The 19,219-nt window shown below is 38.3% G+C and overlaps 3 protein-coding genes and 1 pseudogene across 3 annotated transcripts; 3 read left to right on the plus strand and 1 right to left on the minus strand.

Annotated features, from left to right (window-relative positions):
- The first annotated feature begins 309 nt into the window (after positions 1-309).
- LOC111339711 (uncharacterized) lies at positions 310-4,831 on the plus strand. Its single transcript, XM_022946426.2, has 2 exons — positions 310-501; positions 3,406-4,831. The coding sequence occupies exons 1-2, from the start codon at positions 466-468 to the stop codon at positions 3,811-3,813; spliced, it is 444 nt and encodes a 147-aa protein (XP_022802161.2). The 5' UTR covers positions 310-465; the 3' UTR covers positions 3,814-4,831.
- A 378-nt stretch (positions 4,832-5,209) lies between these two features.
- Positions 5,210-7,736, minus strand: LOC111339710 (uncharacterized). Its single transcript, XM_022946425.2, has 2 exons — positions 7,578-7,736; positions 5,210-6,519 (listed from the first exon to the last, which is right to left on the minus strand). Exons 1-2 carry the CDS (start codon positions 7,605-7,607, stop codon positions 6,085-6,087), a joined length of 465 nt encoding a protein of 154 aa, XP_022802160.2. The 5' UTR covers positions 7,608-7,736; the 3' UTR covers positions 5,210-6,084.
- A 221-nt stretch (positions 7,737-7,957) lies between these two features.
- Positions 7,958-12,932, plus strand: LOC111339706 (uncharacterized). Its single transcript, XM_022946420.2, has 3 exons — positions 7,958-8,344; positions 9,165-11,643; positions 12,133-12,932. The coding sequence occupies exons 2-3, from the start codon at positions 11,608-11,610 to the stop codon at positions 12,544-12,546; spliced, it is 450 nt and encodes a 149-aa protein (XP_022802155.2). The 5' UTR covers positions 7,958-8,344; positions 9,165-11,607; the 3' UTR covers positions 12,547-12,932.
- A 2,221-nt stretch (positions 12,933-15,153) lies between these two features.
- On the plus strand, positions 15,154-17,697 carry LOC148726484 (neuronal pentraxin-2-like; annotated as a pseudogene).
- Positions 17,698-19,219: the final 1,522 nt, after the last annotated feature.

Here is a 19,219-nt window from a genome sequence, read left to right on the forward strand (position 1 = left end):
GATAGTTGTACCAAAGTACTTTACGTAGGAATTCTCACAAAAATTAATTTAAAGTTATGAGCTTGCCAAACGCCCCGAGAAATATATCATCAGCAGATTATTTTTTTAATTATAAATTCATTCCCTTCGGTTTGAACTTTGACATAAGATATATAAATCTTTGATCGCCAGACAACATATCTTTTGTCTTCTCTGCATGGCTGGATGTACGTCGCAATGAGTCATCAAAACAAATATTCTCTTGGTCAATAATAAATTGAAAGTAATCATGATAGGGGAAAACCCCGCTAAACACCAAAAGGAGAATAAAGCCCGCTGCCTCAGTAGTATCACAGTTGTCTGACTTGACTCCTTGATCTGCAGACGTAGTCTCCCGTCACAAACGCTTCTGGACCAAAAGCTGATTATTGTGATTCTCACAAGGATTTGACCAAGCTATTTTTCATGGGTTAGCCGGAAACCTTCATGGGAAATTTCATAGGCAATGTTAGAATATTGCCGGTAAGTATAACTCTGTAGCTCATGTTAAGAGGTCAAACTGTCGGTAATCTATTAATGAATTTCAAAGTAGTTTGTCACTATCCACGTCAGTCGGTTAAAATTCTCGTCGCCTTTGTTAAACTTGAATAATAAATATGGGCCCAAAAAGCTTTAAATTAAAGGTCATTGTTAGACTGAATCCTCGGAAGCTTTAGCTGAATTAGTCGAGACGAGTTTCGAGATCAACTGACTGACGTTGATTTTTTCCTGAAGGTCAAGGTAGGTTTTCCGCATTACATAATTCATGCTCTTGACATGATGCGCGACACGACCGCTGCCCGATCCTTCGAATAAAATTGAATGACTAATATCAGTAGTAATAAGTTAACAATGGACTGTAGCTTTTGATGGACTGGCCCGCCTAGGCTAGCATGGCTATATGCGGGCCAGTCCGACTTAAAATGTACATTTTTATGTAATAACAATAATTGATGATGATGATGATGATGATGATGATGATGATGATGATGATGATGATGATGAATGAATGAGCTGCCAGAAATCGAGTCCTTGTGTTTGCGCAAAGATTCTTGAGATTACCACTGGGCAAACGTCGCAGCCCGCGAGAAAGAAATGGGACCTTAAGCAGTCAGGACGGCAACGCCAAGGAAGACTTCGATTAAAACATGAATTTCTACTCTTAGTCAGAATTTAAAAAATGGCTGCGTGAGCTTACTGTCTCATACGGCGCCACAGCTCAACTTCAGCATGACGTATAGAAGTAGCGTTGAGTTCCAAATGGAAATTAAATTAATTTGCCATCGCGGTTTCAGTTCGCAGACGACGCAAATTTTGGCGATTTCACGTTGTTGTTTTGCATAGAACGGCTAAGAAATGTACAAATTTTAATAACGCACCTGCTGGGCTATTGTTCTGCTAATAAGATCTATTTTTTTCCACGTTCTTGTCCTAATGTTTGACGAAAGGCAGTTTCAACGTCCGAAGAAACGATTTCGGAAAAAGTGCATCGCTTTTTCGCCGCTTTTCTTTAATCAGAAATTGATTCGGGTCACGTTGATGCTAGGGATGCATGCGTAAGTATCTATTTGAATAGCTACGAAAGATGTAATAAAATCGACCGATAAACTTTTCTCCATGCGCCAGGTTTATTGACAGGTTTATGTGAAATTGACATCCTTAATGGTCTCGAAATTTAGAAATATCAGTATGAATCGCCAAGAAAGAACTCATTAAAGCCTTTTCAGTTTTGTTTAATTGCGTTAAGCGTACGTCTCGCTATTTCCTTGGCTCGGTAGTACAAAAAAGTGCTGAAACAACTACTTGGAAACACCACGAGACTAAAATGGTATGCTTGAGTACTTGAGTATATATATCTTATCAGAAATTTTGTCGTGTATTATCGCTGAGTATTTTTACGAGTTGTGCCGTATTTTGACGAGCCAGTAGGGCGAGTCAAAGTAGAAACAACGATTAAAAATTCTCAGCGATACAACGTAATAAAACGTCTAATAAGTACAAACAACGAGTAAAATACCTAGCGATACTACTCAATAAAACGTCTAATTATATATTGCGCCAAATTGTTATTTCAGTGCGGGAAAATTTCGCGGGTATTTCTGGAGTACAAATGTCGGGCGTTATTTGTTCTCTACGAAGCACAGTTGGATAATAATGAATATTATCGTTATAAATGAAAGGGATTTGACACCCATATTACCTATTTGTTGCGATCTATGAGAACGAACCAGCGTGGATAATCGGCTCAAACTGAGCCCTTTCTTCTGCGATGATAAGTAGGTACAAATGGCTAGCTTAAGGAGCAATGGACGACTGAAGTTAAATCTACAGCTTTTGCCGGAGTTCCCGTGATCTTGCCTTTCTTGACAGATCCTCCAAGGAGCTTAAGGAGAAAAGTGGCGGCTCAAAAACGTCTGCATTTTGCTCAAACGAACCACGCTTGACCCAGCGGTTTCCTCTTGTTTTTCATCGCTTATTCTATCGTTTCAAAGAGCAACAGCTCGGTTAAAAAACATTTCCATCACGCTGACAACGACTTCTCTCCCTTGAGGAGGTATATTTTTGGACGTCGTAAGTTGTTTATTTAATATGTCGACAAGTTTGAAGACAGGCTCTACATACATAAATACAACTGATAAGATTTATATGAGTTATTCCCTAGCGATTTAGGGCTAATTTTGAAATATGTGGAGACCATTACGCGATGACGATTTGACAATTGACCTTACGCAAGGAGTGAAGTTTATCGGTATACATTATAACATATTTCGTGGTAATTCCAACCAAAACTTACACCTACCTTGTATCAAAATCATTTTAAACTATCTATGATAAAACTGCGGCGAAAAGGCATTATCAATCTCTCTCAGAAATCGTTTATACGAACATCGAAACTACTCGTTTCGCCGTACATTTCTTTCTCGCGGTATGCAATGTTTGCCCCGTGGCGATCCCAGAAATCTTTGTGCAAACGCAAAGATCCGATCACTGGCAACTAATTCATTGGAGACAAGTGCCACAACAGAATAACCTAAGAAAAGATTCAGTTTATTTAAAAACAAGCAAGTTAGGGAACCTGAAAGTAATACCAAGACCGATCAGAATTTGAGATTAATACTTTAGTCCCATGGCGCCATAACCACGGAGCTGCGTTACAAGCCAGTCCAGCATTCTAGTTCGAATATTCATCAGAAACGTTCGAGGGAGGAGTGGGTGGAGGGTTTTCTATAACTCTTTTAGGGGAGTAGGGAGTGGGAGCTCTCGCCACCCCACAGATGCGGCTTGAGTTAGACTCCCGATTCTGGCGATGCGTTGAATTTGTAACTGATATTTTCTTTTGCTCTCATGATTTTTCTCCCATTGTTGATAACATCAATATAATTTTAGGATTATCCTAAAGATCTAAGAATTACTGTGAAGAAAATAACCTCGATTGCTCTTGGAAATGAGATCGAAAAGATACGCGATAAAGGACGTCTCAGTGAATACGACCAAAAAGGTATCAGATTTCTAAAAGCGGCCATCCATTTCATACCTCTGGCACTGGAAGATGGAGCTGATTTTGAAAATGCCGCTTTCATATTTGCCACTCCAGGCAGGCAGTTTGTCGTTACAGCAGGAAAGGGTGACTGGGAGTATTATTTTTCCGAGGATGATATGAGCATCATAACCGGTCGATGTGTCCGTAGGCCCTGGCTGAGGTATCTCTGGAATAAAGTCAAATCTGGTTTTTCTCGTATCGCCTCGTTATTGCCTATTGTTGGAACAGCCTTGAAGTTCTTGATGCCTACCTAAGATAATCTTTGAGAGCTTAATAAAGAAGTTATGTCTTATTTAGCTGTTTATTTTAGAACAGAAAACATATTAGCCAAAAGTACTTGTATACCTCCTATATAGATAGTTCATATATATACTTCATTTCTTTGCGATGTACAAAACGGATGTTGCCTATTTAGTTCCCGCTTAGTTTGTTTTGAAAACCATTCTTGTAGATTAAATCATTGAGTAATGATAAGTAAATACGCGAACTCCCTTTGAAAAGGCATTAACTGAAGAAGAAAGTCTTGTGAGGTGTTGTTTTTTAATTACGAATCAAGATTTGTTCTTCATTATGGATTGTGCCAGGATTTTAATTCTCACGTTAAGTTCCTATTAATGTCTTTCTTGACTAATAACCATGAATACTCGAGCGCTAGGTGGCCAAGCCTCTGACAGGAGTGAGGCTTAGGGTGACCTTGTTATGATACAAACGTTGCAGCTTTTCACACGTAAATTACTTTGTTATCAAGCTAACTAGATACTGTTCTCTATCACGACAAGGTCATCTTTACTCGCACTACAATGAGTGAGCTTGGCAACTAAGTACAAAGCTGTAGAATGGTCTGTTGTCTGATTACTCGAACATGTATTTTTGTTTTTAAACTGGTTGTGTTGAGGACTTAATAATAAGTTTCTTCTCGATTGTTAAATGTTTAGCCGATTATGGCGTAGTCGTTTTGTAAGTCTTATCAGATTCAAGAGCCCGCAAGCTCGAACACGTCATTTCATCGTTAACTAGTACAGTTTGTGCTGACTGTGGCTTTTTTTGAGACTTGTTTTCTCAAAAAATAACATTCGTCGATAGTTATATTAGTGTGTGCTTAAGGAACTCGTATGGAATGTACTTGGCCGGGTTTGTATTTTGAACAAGACGTTTAATAAAAATAAATGCTTACTAATAGGGAAATTAAGGGTATGCATCAGGGCGAGTAAAAGAGAGAGGCAATTTTAGTTAGCCATAGAAGGAGCAATAAAGAAGAAGGGAAATAAAGAAGAGTCGTGGTGTTTGCCATTAGCGTGGGTCCTCTCAGAAACTAGTTTACCCCGCATTGCATCTTTGCAGAAGGGTCAACATTAGACAATGAACTCTTTCACTCCCATGATCTCATTTGTGATTCTCCTTACTGTGTGTCATTCAGTTCTTATGACGTTATTTGGGAGAATTTTGTATTGCACCAGCCTAAAAAAACCCCTTATTAATTGATATTTTTTCTCTATTCTCATCACTTCTCTGCTGGTATTGTATTGATATTGTAAGGAGAATTTCTGTCTTGGTCACTCATGGGAGTTAAAAAGTTAACTAAGCTACCCAGACATTCAACCACCATCATGCTCATCCCAAAAATAGAGGAAAAGAAGTAAAAACAAACTGTTCCGTCATTGTTTATGCTACTTTATTTAACTATTCAACGTAAGAAGTTGTAGAAAGTCTCCACCTTCAACAGCTGCATGCAACGGTGCGTGGTTTTAATATTCTTGCTTACTTAGGGGAAACACTGAAGAACCGAGGACTTTCAAACAAAAAAATAAACTATTTCAGCTAGCTTCCTAGCCTTGGTTACCCATTCTTTTCTTTTGAATTTTTGATTCAGTTTTTGATTTGGTATATCAAAAATCACAAATATACTGTAAAAGACATTCAGTTAAAAAAAAAAAAACAAACAAACAAACACGCATAAATAAAAGGGTGATGGAGTGTTTTTTTTCACGAATTTGGACACACTCACGTCAAATGATTCCCTAATATAAGACACATACCATTTGATTACATTTCAATTTCATAAGTGACAAATTAGACTCCAGATCGAGAGATTTTGGAATGGAAATTTTCAATATCTTGTGGAGTCAGAGTACTCCAAGAGTTGAGAAAAGATAGAAATTCGATTAAAATTAAAGAAAGTGTAACTATCTTGATTTATCGATGAACAGCCATTTCTAGCCCTGTTTGTTCTTCATCAAATATCTTAAATTTGGGTAAACTGTCAAATTTTGTTGACTTGGTAGTACATTACCCGTGAATAAAATGAATACATTTCTTGGAAAAGATTAAAAATAACAAGCTAAAGGCCATTGATACGAGTCTGACTGCGGGCCGGATCAAATTGAACAAATTTTCAAATACCAAACTCAAATTGCCTGATAAATTATGGAACTATTTGTCACTGTCGTAGCAAGCTAGTGAAGATACGTGTATTTATTGAATTTTATCTTTTCCTCTGTAGAGGTATAGCAAGAGAAAACAGTTTTCTAGGCAGCAGACGGCAAGGCCAACAAACCATTTATTCGACTTGGTGCTGTTCTGGGACTATTGTTTTGATTAGGGGAACCGCACCTATTCCAAAAACCTCGGGAAGCCTGCTTTGGACCCTTACGAACACAGTGGCCATGAATTGTATTATTAAGATCTTCTGAAAAAAAGAACTCCCAGTCGCCATTTCCAGCCTGAATAACAAACTCTCTTCCTGGCTGTGAAAAAATGAAAGCTGCATTTGAAAGATCTGCTCCCAAGTCGGTCGCCTCTGAGATGTACGAGATGGCGGCTTGCAGAAATCTCAAGGTGGTTTTGTCTTTTTCCTCGAGATTGTTATGTTGCCCTTCGTTTCCACATCGTTTGGTAATCTCTCTTCCAAGGAATGTCGATGAAATCTTCTTAACATAGAATATCATGTCTCTTGGGTAATCCTTTAAGAGCAAAGTGGATGGAAGGTCATTGTACGTGGTCCAATAGGAAGCATTATATCGCTTTCATCATTATCATCACTCTGACGGTCAATATTTAAAAATCAGCCAGCCTAACCTTACCCCTCACCCCTCCGGGGAGTTACCCCCCTCCCCCCCTCCACACACACGAGTCTGCTGTGGATATCAGTAACAGAAAAAGCGATATAATACGTATTTTAGACATATTATTTTTCTCGCTCTTTTTCAGGCCCTCTGAAATGAACAATTGGCAATTTGACCCAAATTCTAAGCTGGGAGGATAGATTTTGGTCAGCAATTCGCTTCCTCTATTTATCAGTGGGAGAAGATATGTCAAAATGGCATAGCTGCAATTACTTCAGTGCAGTAAGCTTCACAAAAGCTGCTCATTGCCAACACCTTCGCAATCACAAATGATTGATTTTTCAATCTCCGTCTATTACAATTGAGATCATGTTTACTGTGGATACTCTCAGCCGATATATCGGTCGAGAGTCGGTCGATACTCGGCCGATATGTCGGTCGACACTCGACATTTCTTGCCGTAATGACGCATAAACTTTCACGAGGCATTTCACGTTTTTCTGAGGCTTCTGCCGACCACGCGTTTCTTTGCTATTTTTCATAGTTCGCGTGGCTTGGTTCACAAGATTTCTTGTCTTCATTCCAAAGCGGAATCGCTTGGAATACTCGATAGCGACCCTAATACTAAAGAAAATGTGTCACGCCACTATTTCCGTCATCTTTGAGGTTTAAAAAGGACTGTCAAGAGCTAAGTTACAATTAGATTTTGAAAAAAATTGTTCGCTTTAGTTAAATATATGGCTGCCCAAGGAATTGTCAATCCTTGATTAAAGATTTCAGGCTCGAATGTACAAAACACATGGCGCATATGAATTTATGTGACTTCTGTCTAAATCCCCCGAGAACCACGAGAAAACCGTTGCAATTGCCTACTTGTAATCAATCATGAAATTCGGAAATCAAGACCAAAATTTAATGCTTTGACATACTATTTTGAAAAGTAAAAATTTCCTTACCGAAGTCATTCTCGACTTGTTATTTCCCATGGTTTGTGAGTATGATTGTTTGGAACAAGGAAAGAACGTTCTCGAGATAATTTCTCAGTTCTGTCTGACACAGGTTGGTATAACTGTGTGAAGGAGGATTCGCTTTTCAGTTTCACTTTCATGTTCATCGGAGGGGTTTTTCCCTTTAGCTATGTGCGTAAAATATAATCCTTGATCAAACAGATATCACGGTTTCCTGGTGAGGATGGATAATAGGTCATGAAAACAAAAATTTTCATTGGCTAGAAAATTAAAAAAAATGAATGGAACAATGCAAGGGAAAAACCGCTTTGGAATTAACAGAAGAACTGTGTGCAAAGGTCGCTCGTACAATGAACACTGTCTCGGAAAGTCGGGATTTGTGAGCAAGAGAAATTCAAGTTACGTTCGAAAATTGTACGGGAAAAAAACACATGAAAATCGAAAGTGTCAGAAAAGCTTAAGCAAAATATTTCACTGGCTGCAAAATATGAAAGATTGAAACGAAAAAATGCAAGGGAAAAAACCCTGGAATTCGAAAGCAAGATAAATGGTAACAGACAGCTAGGGCTTTCACACAATTTAACACCCTCTCTCTATGCGCTGAAACCGGAGAGGTTATTCTGCGAAGCGCTATTGAAACGGGGAGAAAGAGAATATAACCGCACATTTCGTCGCAAGAACTTCAACAAGTTCTCTTCTTTAAGCTACGTAGACGCATCATGGGTAATACACTTGGAAATAGAAGGATGGCTCCCGTGAGTATTGAGTTTTTTAGAGAAAAATTTCCAAACAATTTAAATTAAAGTAATCAGCAGCTCCTAAAACGGAAAAAAATTTCCTTCGGTTTAGACTTGAAAAAAGTGCTTGTTTGAGTTTTCGTTTGATCTAGAAATCAAAGTGCATTGACAACAGAATTAAGTTAAATGTACTGATTTTACTTTTGGCCGATCACATAAAGTTTGGACAAGAGAATATGAACTGGTTTAGAAAATTAGGTGAGGTGCTAAGCTAGTCACGCATGCTTTAAAGGCCGGGGCGCTGAGAGTTTGCCAATTAAGGTCCTCTACTGAAGTTGCGTTGGGCCTCCTTGTGGTTCAGTTTATGGGGAGCTTAAATAAAGGGGTTTGGAGGAGTGGACGGTGATTAGAAGAGTACGAACCGAGCGAAAGTAATCGATTGTTTGAATTCCAAACTTGCTTGAGTTCGTTGACCTTGCATGAATGTTATAAATTGCTCACCGTTGCAATTAATCTGGGGCAACTACACCTGGAATAGATTCGAAGATTAGCGCAGCAAGAGATGCAGCAGCTATAGCATTATAGAAGAAGTAAACTTTGGGCGAGAGATAAACATTCGCAGACAGGCAAACACTCAAAAATATGAACTCGCAAACTTGCTCAGTGACATGTGTTTATCAAGGCACAGCACTGCTAACTTGAAATACTTTTCAATGATGATTTAAAAAAAAAAAAATTCCCGAACTGGCCTTTCTAAACTCGGTGCATGAGGATGCCACTCGAAAGCTGTCAATAATTGATTCTTATGTTCAACTCGGTCGTTTCTCTCTGATTTCAGGACTTTTAGAGGAACGTTAGAATAGTTGTTTACAAAATCACATCTCCTGCTCTTGGAGCTGAGGTTAGAAAATTAGAAAGTAAAGGACGCCTCACTGAACACGACCGGACAACGATAAATTTTTTAAAGCTGCCATCAATTTCCTGCCAAGAGCGATGAAAGATGGAGCCGACCTCACAAATGCTCTCTTCATCTTTGCACAACCAGGGAGAGAATTTACTGTTAGGGCCCGGAGAGGGCGACTGGGAATATTATTTCTCCGAAGAAGGATATAACAACATCATTGGTAAATGCGTTCGTAGGCCCTGGTTGCGTTTTATTTGGAATGGAATCACCTCAATTGTTTCCCGCTTATGCGTCCCACTGTTATCCATTGGTGCACCATCTGCTCTAGCTTTGAGTGCTGCCTGGAATTCTAAGACAATCGACAAAATTTTCTTATATTGCATAAGCCTTTATTTTCTTTAAAATTTTAAGGGAATGATTCATTTTGTTTACACCAAGATAAAAACTCGCGCTCTGATTTCTCGAGGATTACGTGATATTTACTACCTCACGCTAGTCGGTTAGCGGGCATAGAGAATTAAGCTTTTGTTTCCGGAATTTTTAACTTCACCCAAGAGAATACGTTTTCTCTAGCTTGACCTCATGATCTGCGCAAATATTACACATTCAAGAATGTTCACTTCGCCTTCGGCGAACAATTATTAAGTACTTGTACTAAAAGATCGTAGATTGTATATATAAACTTGTCTTAAAATTGTCAATCGAAGATACTGCTTTACTAAAGTTACAGGAGTTGGGTTGTCTTTTTTTCCTCCCAAAATGTCAATAAATGATCTGCAGGCGTAATAAAAGCAATATTTTAATAGTAGTTATTGAAACCTCAAAATTTGGGAGCTTTGAAGCCGAGACAAAATGCAAAATTCCACAGAATAATTACTTGCATGATAATAAAGACTTGATGTGGGATTAACTTTAGAAAGAGATTTTCTACTATTTTTCTCTTATGTAAACTTGACGATAAACTTGAATTTTTAGGCCAAAGAAATATAGTGGCCAAGTTACCGATCGATAATTAAAGATTACCCGCCTCCAATCGTGGAATTTACCGATTTTTCTTACCTTTTTACTCTGATATTTCAAATAAATAGCGGCCTTATTCGGCCTCACGATCCCTTCACCTTTTCCGTTAGCTTTACAGTCGCATTTTCTTAAACATTTTACTTCGAAATTTCTTCAAAATCCATCGATCAAAATTAATCCATCGTTGGCTCTAATTTGAATGAAATGTTCAGGAGCTCTTCTCAGAGCTATGGTAATTACAAACCTTTTATTCGTGCAATCGAGCGAGCCACGAAATGAACGAAGGAAGAAGCTGAAATTTTTAATTTTTTTCAAAATGGACAGAAAGTTTTGCCCACGAACTAGCAAGCGGGAACGGAGGCAACAATGCGGTGCTAAGTCGGCTCATACTCTTCTGCGAGAAATTAAAGAAGGAATAGACTTGAAGTGCTTCAAACAATTTTCTTGTCTTAGTTTGGATTACTAGACAGCGACCCAAATACTAAAGAAAACGTGTCACGTCGCGATTTCCATCATTTCCAAGGTTTGACTACGAAAACTAGGGCTAGGTTTAATTAGAACTTACTGTAAATAAGTTTTTTTTTAAGTTTTGCAAAAACTGTGTGCTCTGGTCAGCAGCCAAAGGAATTGCCAATTCCTGGTTATAATGAGGTTTTATACAAAATTTCCGGTACTGTTAGACAATGTGCAAATTTCACGGCGCGAATAAATTATTGTGACCGCTATCTAAACCAAAAGAAAATCATTGGCTGTTTGCAATCCATCTTGAAATGATCTGATATACTATTTTCGAAATAAAACTACCGATGTCATTCTAGAATTCTTATTTCCCATGGTTTCAAGGAGCGAACGTTCTCGAGGCAATTTCACAGCTCTATCTCCGAATGGCATTCAATTTTCAGTTTCATTCTCGTTTAAATCGAAGGGGATTTTTCCTTTAGTTTAATAGAGTAAAATACGACCATTAATTACACAGATGTCAGGGTTGCCTGGTGAGAGTGAATAATAAGTCATCCAAACAAAACGTTTCATTGGCTTCCAAGATGTGAACAGTCTGGTCGAAACAAAGCCGGGGAAAAAAGTCTTCAAAATCAAAAGTGAAAGAAAGGCAAACAAATTGTATCATTGGCTACAACGTGTAAACAATCTCGTCGGAACGTTGTCAGGGAAAAACCCGTGGAATCCGAGAGGAAGAAAAAGGGCAATCGACAGCCAAAGATTCTACTCTGTGCAAAGCCTTCACGGTGTCGCGGAGAAGAGGACACGCGTTCAAACAAAAAAGAAGGATATAGACGCCTCATTCGTCACACAGTTTTAAGGGACTCGAGATCTTTTCATTAAGGCAAAAAGACGCATCATGGGAAACCTAATTGGCAATAAAAGTATGGCTTCTGTAAGTATTATTTGAGCTTCGTTTTAGATAACGCACGGCTAAACAAATTTAAGAAAATCTGAGAAGCAGTTAGACAACAACAATTCTGTTCGATCGGAGCTAGGGTCAAATAAGTAAGCTTCCTACCTCCACTTCTTCTACGAGCTTAATTAAGCTTATAGTCTGAATTTCTACATAGCGTGGGTCCATACCTGTCTGTATTTTCAATGTTGTTTCTTAATACTGTTTTGAAATAAGGTTAAACTCAAGATACATATAAATACAAGCGAAGCAACCGATTCAGTGACCACAAGTTAAACTTATCCATACAAATATAAACTTCGGAACTTGTTGATAGGACTTTAAAGATACAAAACTACAAAACCAGCCAGTCTTAAAATGAATTTTTAATAAAATACTTGAACTTTTCTGACGGAAACTTTGCGCCCATTCGATATGTTGTCAGGATTAGCGCTTATATTTACTTCAGTCTTGGATATCCGATTTCAGGATTTTGCAGGAAAATTCAGAATAAATGTAAAAAAAATCACAGCTCCTGTTCTTGGAGATGAGATCATGAAAGTGAAAAATAAGCTGTATCTTAATGATCACGACCAGACTACTATAAAGTTCTTAAAAGCTGCTATCAATTTCCTACCAATGGCGCTGGAAGATGGAGCAGATCTTACAAATGCTGTATTTCTCTTCGCCATGCCAGGAAGCGAGTTCGTCGTTAACGCTGGAAAAGGTAATTGGGAGTTTTATTTCTCCGAAAAAAACCCTAACAAGATTACTGGTAAATGCGTTCACAAGCCCTGGTTGACATACGTTTGGGACAAAGTATCATCTGCTGTTCTCCGTTTTGGTGGTACACTGTTATCCATTGGAACAAGGTCCCTAAGAGCCTTACCGGGGTCTTTCTAGAGTGACCCTATCTTAAAAGATGTTACTAAAAATTGGTTTACGTAGTAATGTTGACGTTACATTCACCTCTTCTTTTGCACGTCCAATTTATATCAGAGTAAAAAAAATTAACTTTTGACGTCAAAGATAAGTAAAGAACCCTTCAATAAGATCTTTGCTTATCCTCCGTATATGGTGATTGTTATGACAACCGAGTTCAAACAGCGCCTACTTAACCTAGTGTTCAAACCCTTTTTCCATGTTTTCCTTCGCCATTTTGAATCGTTGTGCGGATTACTGCTGTGCTTTTGGTCCCAGACTCCCGTTCCCCGTTCCTCGTTCCTAATTTTAGTTCTCGTTTAAGTAACCTCCATCTAAAGTGATTAAAAGTCTCTTTAAAAGCGTTATTTTTTGTCTTTTACTTACACCCTTCTTCATTGGTAAAAGCTCTATGAATCGATCTCCACCAAGTTCACAGTAAATATGTCTCCAAGATAAGCGAAAAGCTTCCGAGGTGGACAGTCATAAAGTCCTCCTCCCTTGTACGTCCGAGGGTTAAGATTGGTTAATTTGTAAACAAATGAATGAAAATGTAATAACTCTTAAAATATTCGTCTAAAAAAAGTTCATCTATTTGCCATACAAAGAAAATAGGATGCAAAAACGAAAAAAAAATTCTTATCAACCATTATGTAACTCTTATGAATCAATTCTTTCAAGTAATAATTCATTTTGGTTAAGTGTTATGTCAGTGATATCGAGCATTTTTCAGTTTCGTTTTGGTATTCCGTCAATTTAGTTTGTTTCTAACATCGTCAACATTACAGTCACATCTCTTATATTCTGGACGGTCACTTGTATTTAAGGGTCTGGATTAGTTTTAGTGTGATGTGCAATTTTTTTTTTTTTTTTCTTATCAGTGTCCGTCAAAATGAGCGAATCTTTAATGTTAAGGCACCCGTCATTATTATTACCCCCGGGGGAGGGGGGCGGGGATTATGTCACAATACAATTAACTTGATCCCCGTGAGGCATTGTAACATTTCAATTAAGCACCCCGCCTCATGGGTAGTCAATTGTCTAGAGATCTCCGCCCCCCTCTTAATAGGGAATTTAAGCAAACTACGACGGCGAAGGCAACGAGAACGTGGAAAAACAATAGATCTAATTGGTAGAACAATAGCCCAGCACGTGCGTTTAAAACATTGTACATTTCTTAGCCGTCCTTTGTAAAACAACAACATGAAATCACCAAAATTTGCGTCGTCTGCGAACTGAAACCGTGGCGGCAAATTATTTTTATTTACATTTGGAACTCAACGCTACTTTTATGCGTTATGTTGAGTTTGAGGTCTGGCTCCCTATGAGAAAGTAAACACATGCAGCCATTTTCGAAATTCTAACTAAAAGTAGGAACTCATTTTTTAATCGACGTCTTCCGTGGCGTTGCCGTCGTGACTTCTTAAGAGTGTGTCTCTGTAAAAGCGGTGCGGTCAATTTTGCTTGAGACACAGATTTCCCTAATTTCTTGTGGGTTGTAAGACATTCATGTGCCTATACTAAAACCACAAACCGTTTAATCGGATCTCTTTATTTTTTCAAAGTTTTTACGGAAATGAAATTTCACTCGAGCGAAGGCCTGTCGTGACACTTTTCAAGACTTTAATTTGAGACAACTTTGGAGGACAATTTAAAAAAAACTACGGAACTCAGCAAAAAACAAATACCACAGCCATGTGTATTAATTCTATCTTATCGATCGAGGCGACTTTCGTGAACATCACATTTCAATCAAGGAAACAGGAAGACTTAAAAGATGCCTTATCGGTTCGCCTAAGTCACACACGCGAAAACCGATCAAATTCAAGGTAAATTTTTGAAAAAGTGAGGTGTTCTTAACTGATCCAACTAACATAGTTAGGAAGTAGATGCCACAGAAAAGGTAACTACAGAAAAAAACTGTGCGGCTCGACCTTTACGAAAACTTTATAACTCCACGAACTTCCCTAATTTTCGGCAATCTCCAAGTTTGGCCGCCATTTTGAGGGACTTATGAACATGAAGCGTTGCAGTCACAGATCGAGAGGGTAGATCTAAAACCGTCAGAAATACATGCGAAAGCAATTCAAATAAACTTTACTTTCTATTCAAGCAGCAAAATGTGAAATTATTCGTAATACTTACCATTCCAACATTCCCATGCGACCATTTCTTCCAACAATTCAAACACAACTAGTGTTCAAATTCCCCTCGTCAGTCCACCATAAGAAATAACCTGTGTCACCCAAGCTTGGACTCAATTGTGAAGTACGAATCAAATAACACAACTGCTTCTTTTTCGAGGCAATATCATGCTGGTATTTGATTTTCTGATCGACAAGAAAGGTGTTCAGTAATGGATCGCCATGTTTACCTCATACATGGACCGCTGGCCAGCAGCTGAGTGAAAACAGAACGGTGTGGGATTGGGTGGGTGGGGGCTTATCGTCATAAGATATTAGAATACTTGCTTAAAAAACTTTGGGACTCCCAGTCTAAACCGTGAAGGCATGCTTAGCGGTACAGACCACTTTTATTTTGTCCTCATAACTTTTTCCTTTAAATCAGAACTGGTGTTAATTAATAGAGTCATCGAGGGTAACCGGGGATAATGTAAGGAAAGCGTGACGTACATTCGTTTATGACGGGGGTCCAACTTTAGGGATGATTGCTAGCACGCAACGAGCTACAAATAATGCGAACAATTTACTTTGCTTTATATCAAAAGCCGCGTAACCTTGTGCGGTGAGATTGGGAAAAGTCTTCTGCTGAATATTTAGTAAGTCTGTTCCTTCCATGAGCGAGTTTGAATAAAGCCAGGCTATTAAATGACAAGTTAAGAATGACATTGGTTGGAAATTTTGTATCTTAGTTAGATTTATAGCTAACAGATCACTAGACGTACGATGGACTTCCATCAAAGGCCGTGTTTTTCAAAATGTGTGGGACTGGAAGTAGACACATTATTAAGAGAGAGTTTCGTAGTTAATGCTGCTTGTCACTCCGTCGTTTCCTAAAATAGACTAGTATTCATTTTTTCAGTTCCTTTACACAAAAGATCACAAATTCATATTGCTATGTAAACAAAAAACATTGTTTGTCTCCCTTCCCTGCAAAGGTTTTCTCGTGGTTATTGACATTTTTATTTTCTATTTTTTATAAGTACATTAAAGTATAAGACTCCAAATTAAGGAAATTATTCCATGTCTACCCTACGCCTTGTAGTTGCCTGAATACCAAATGTTTATATATTGATCTTGGAAGGAACAAACTCTTAGCTTGGTAAGAAACAAGGCGGGGAAATAACATTATGCTTTTATTTAAGTTGTTGATATATCTTATCAGATATTTTGGTGTGTTAGTATCGCTGAGTATTTTTACGAGTTGTGCCGTACTTTGACGAGCCCGTAAGGCGAGTTAAAGTACCGATCTACACCAAAACGTCAAAATAAGTTATTTATTACCGTTTTTTTTTTGTCTGCTAAGTATTTCTGCTCGTTTCTTATGAGGTGGGAAAAGCAAAGCGAAGCGTTGCGCACGTAGTCGACCGGTTAAAATTTTTTTTTTTACAGCACAAAATAGCCAACTATACAATATCGTACGATATTTTTTGCTGTATTTGCGCGTTATTTATACTCTACTTTGTGCAGTTGGATAATAATGAGAAATAATACTGCCCAATTCAACTGGGTGCACCTCTGTAAATAAGAAGGAAATGGAAATCTCATTCATTTTTCGTTCTTTTTACCTTTTAAACAAGTTACGCTCTCTATTTCCCGAACGAAGATGTTACGGCACTTACACTTACATCTGGGTTATGCCCAGTTTGAGAGCGTTCTCTATATGCTTCTGAATGAAATCAACAGCTTCTAATGAGGGTACTCCATTCAGCTACAATGTAGCTGGAAGTGATAATGAGCTCACGATCATTAGGTATGGAGACTTCTGCCTTTGGACAGGGAGTGAGCATAGGTCAGCTACGTTTAAATACTTAGCCATATCAATAATAAATTGCAACAGTTAACAATTGGCACAAAATAGAACTCTAAATTTTCGATCTCTAACATAATGGCTCTTCTGTGCAACAAATCTCGCATAAACTACTGTTATAAGCCACAACGATCGAAGGAAACCTAGGTACCCCATACGTTATTCCCTAATAATGTCATTCGCCTTGTCGTTATGGTTCACCATTGACAATATATATTCAAGCCTTGCTTTCAGGGGTAAAGCATGAGAAAGTTTAACCTGTAGACCTTATTCGCCGGTCAAAGGGAATTTTTTTTAAAATGCTCAACGTTTAGCTTGCAATTAAATGAATTCTGGGGCGCCTGAATGAGGAAAAAAATGCAGTTGGTTATATGATTTAAATCCTGCTGGAGCTATTCCAACAAAGTACATCGTCTCTGTATTTTTGACAGGATAATGCACGGGTCAGCTAATGATGGGAGATAGCCGTCAATTCTGCTTCACCTGGCGGAACAGTAATGGTGCCGTGCAGTTTTACAAAGATGGAACCCTCCTCACGTACAGCAGTGGTCTTAAAAAGGGCTATACGATTAGGGGAGGAGGTTCTTTGGTTCTAGAACGAGAGCAAGACTCACTTTGAGGAGACTTTGCAGAAGATCAGTCGTTCTTAGGCCACCTCACAAACATGAATGTGTGGTCGTATGTCCTTCCTGCAACAGAGATCCGAACGCTCTCGCAATCTTGCCTTGCGGGGCGGGGTAATGTTAGTGTTGTAGTTCAGTTTTTATACTTGGTTCATATTTTATTTTCCTTTGTTTCAAACTCATTATCATACATTAACATGATCGCGAACAAAGGAAAATAAAATTTGAACCAATTATAAAATTGAACTACAACATATACAAGTGGAGCGACTTCATTCATGGAGTCAAAGGAAAAATTACTGTTGTCATGCCATCGCCGCGTTACCCAAAGAAATGATTCCGCCGCAAAATAACGCTCTTTACAAAGTAATTGGGCAATCTAATTAAGGGAGTTAAGCTTTAGTTTCGCAGTGCTGAAGTAGAGGTTGAAGTGCGCCGAGTATTTTTTGTTGAAGTAAATGAATTTGTAAGCGAGTCAAGAGACATAGCAAAACAAGTCTGTTGGGTTTGTAGAATTTTATATCGAGTATAGATTTTCCTTTTCTTAGATATCATTGGCACGGAAAACCCGTGCCATCCTTTCAACCACTATGACGCAAAACGATAACAAAAGGTGGGTAGGTTGCTTGCATTCTTACATCCTTCACGCGGTCTGTTTTGTTTCACCGTGAGTTCTCATGGTATTCTGTTTACTAAATGGCCCGTTTGATAACATTTGGTAAACTTGGAATAGAAAATCAAATGATATTAGCTCTGTAAAATTTTTTTTGTTTTAATTTTTTTCCTTTACTTTTCTCTTCCCCGTCCCCCTTTTATCACGGTGAATGACTAAATGAACTGGCTTGGCCAGATTTTTAAGAAGCAAACGGAGTGTTGGCGCGTTTACGAAAGCGTGATTTGGTTTTTTATGAAGTAATCACTCGCTTTATCGACCGATCCCTTTAAATCGGCTGCTGGGAAAAGTAAAATACTGATGAATTTTCGTCATTTCTTTTTTTTTTTTTGGATCGATATGAGGAAGGAGATCAATCTCGCGTCAAGGTGGCAATTTAATTCGGGAAAGATCCCTTGAGTAAACTGTACCAATCTCTAGTCTCATGTTTGCCATTCCATTGGCCATGGGCCTGAGTAAAAAGCTAATTAGGCTATCTAACGCTGATAAATATTTTTCAATGCCCTCATCCGATGAGAGACTAATGAAAATGAGTTTTGTGTTTTATCAGGAATAGAGGCTTCCAAGAATTTGAAACTGCTCATATGAATTTGTGTACAAAGAAGTCACAAAGTTGTCAAGCACTTCTTGTTTAGCTATCGGGATGGGAGGAAGGCAGACAGAGGAGAAAGAGAGACCGTCACGTTTTAAACTGCAGAAAGCACCACGATCTTCTTTTTCTTTGATTTCTCCTGTTGCTAACCGGTGATATCTTTGCCATGTGCAATGAAGGGCTTTTTCTCGTTACAAGGAAGACCAAATTTGAGTTCGCCTTTTTTGACATGACGATGAAGCTATTTGTTTCCAAGAGAAATTACACAACATGGATAGATGTAGTTATTTCACAGAAAATTTCCCCAGATGATCATAAGCGCCGGTGATGTAGTTAACTAGTACTGCGTTCTAGGCCTTGAAATTTGTCTTCAAATTTTTTTTAATTCGTAGTGCCTCTCATGCAATCCAATTTTCGCTCCAGCTCGTAAGCTACTTAGTTAAAGGTATTACTTCTAAGACTGAAAAATGCAAATTAATTCATTGAAATGTATCGACGAGTCCTCACAAAGTTGTTCATCTAGAAAGACAAAATTTATCCCTACTAATGTCAAGTTTATATTGTTATTCTGAGTATAGTCAAGTTTAGCTAACCACAGCTTGATTGCGCTTGACCCAGAGACGTGATCATCATTCTCAATTTCAGAGACCGTATTTATTCGGCTGGCCTTTTGTCAGCTGGAGCAAGAGCGACCACTCGAAACGTAATCTTTTCAGATCTAAAAAAAAAAAAAAAAAACTTCTTAATGTGGCCAGTTTACTTTACCAACTCAGTTGA

This window comes from Stylophora pistillata, chromosome 7 (genome assembly GCF_964205215.1).
Source record: "Stylophora pistillata chromosome 7, jaStyPist1.2, whole genome shotgun sequence".
Taxonomy (NCBI): domain Eukaryota; kingdom Metazoa; phylum Cnidaria; class Anthozoa; order Scleractinia; family Pocilloporidae; genus Stylophora; species Stylophora pistillata.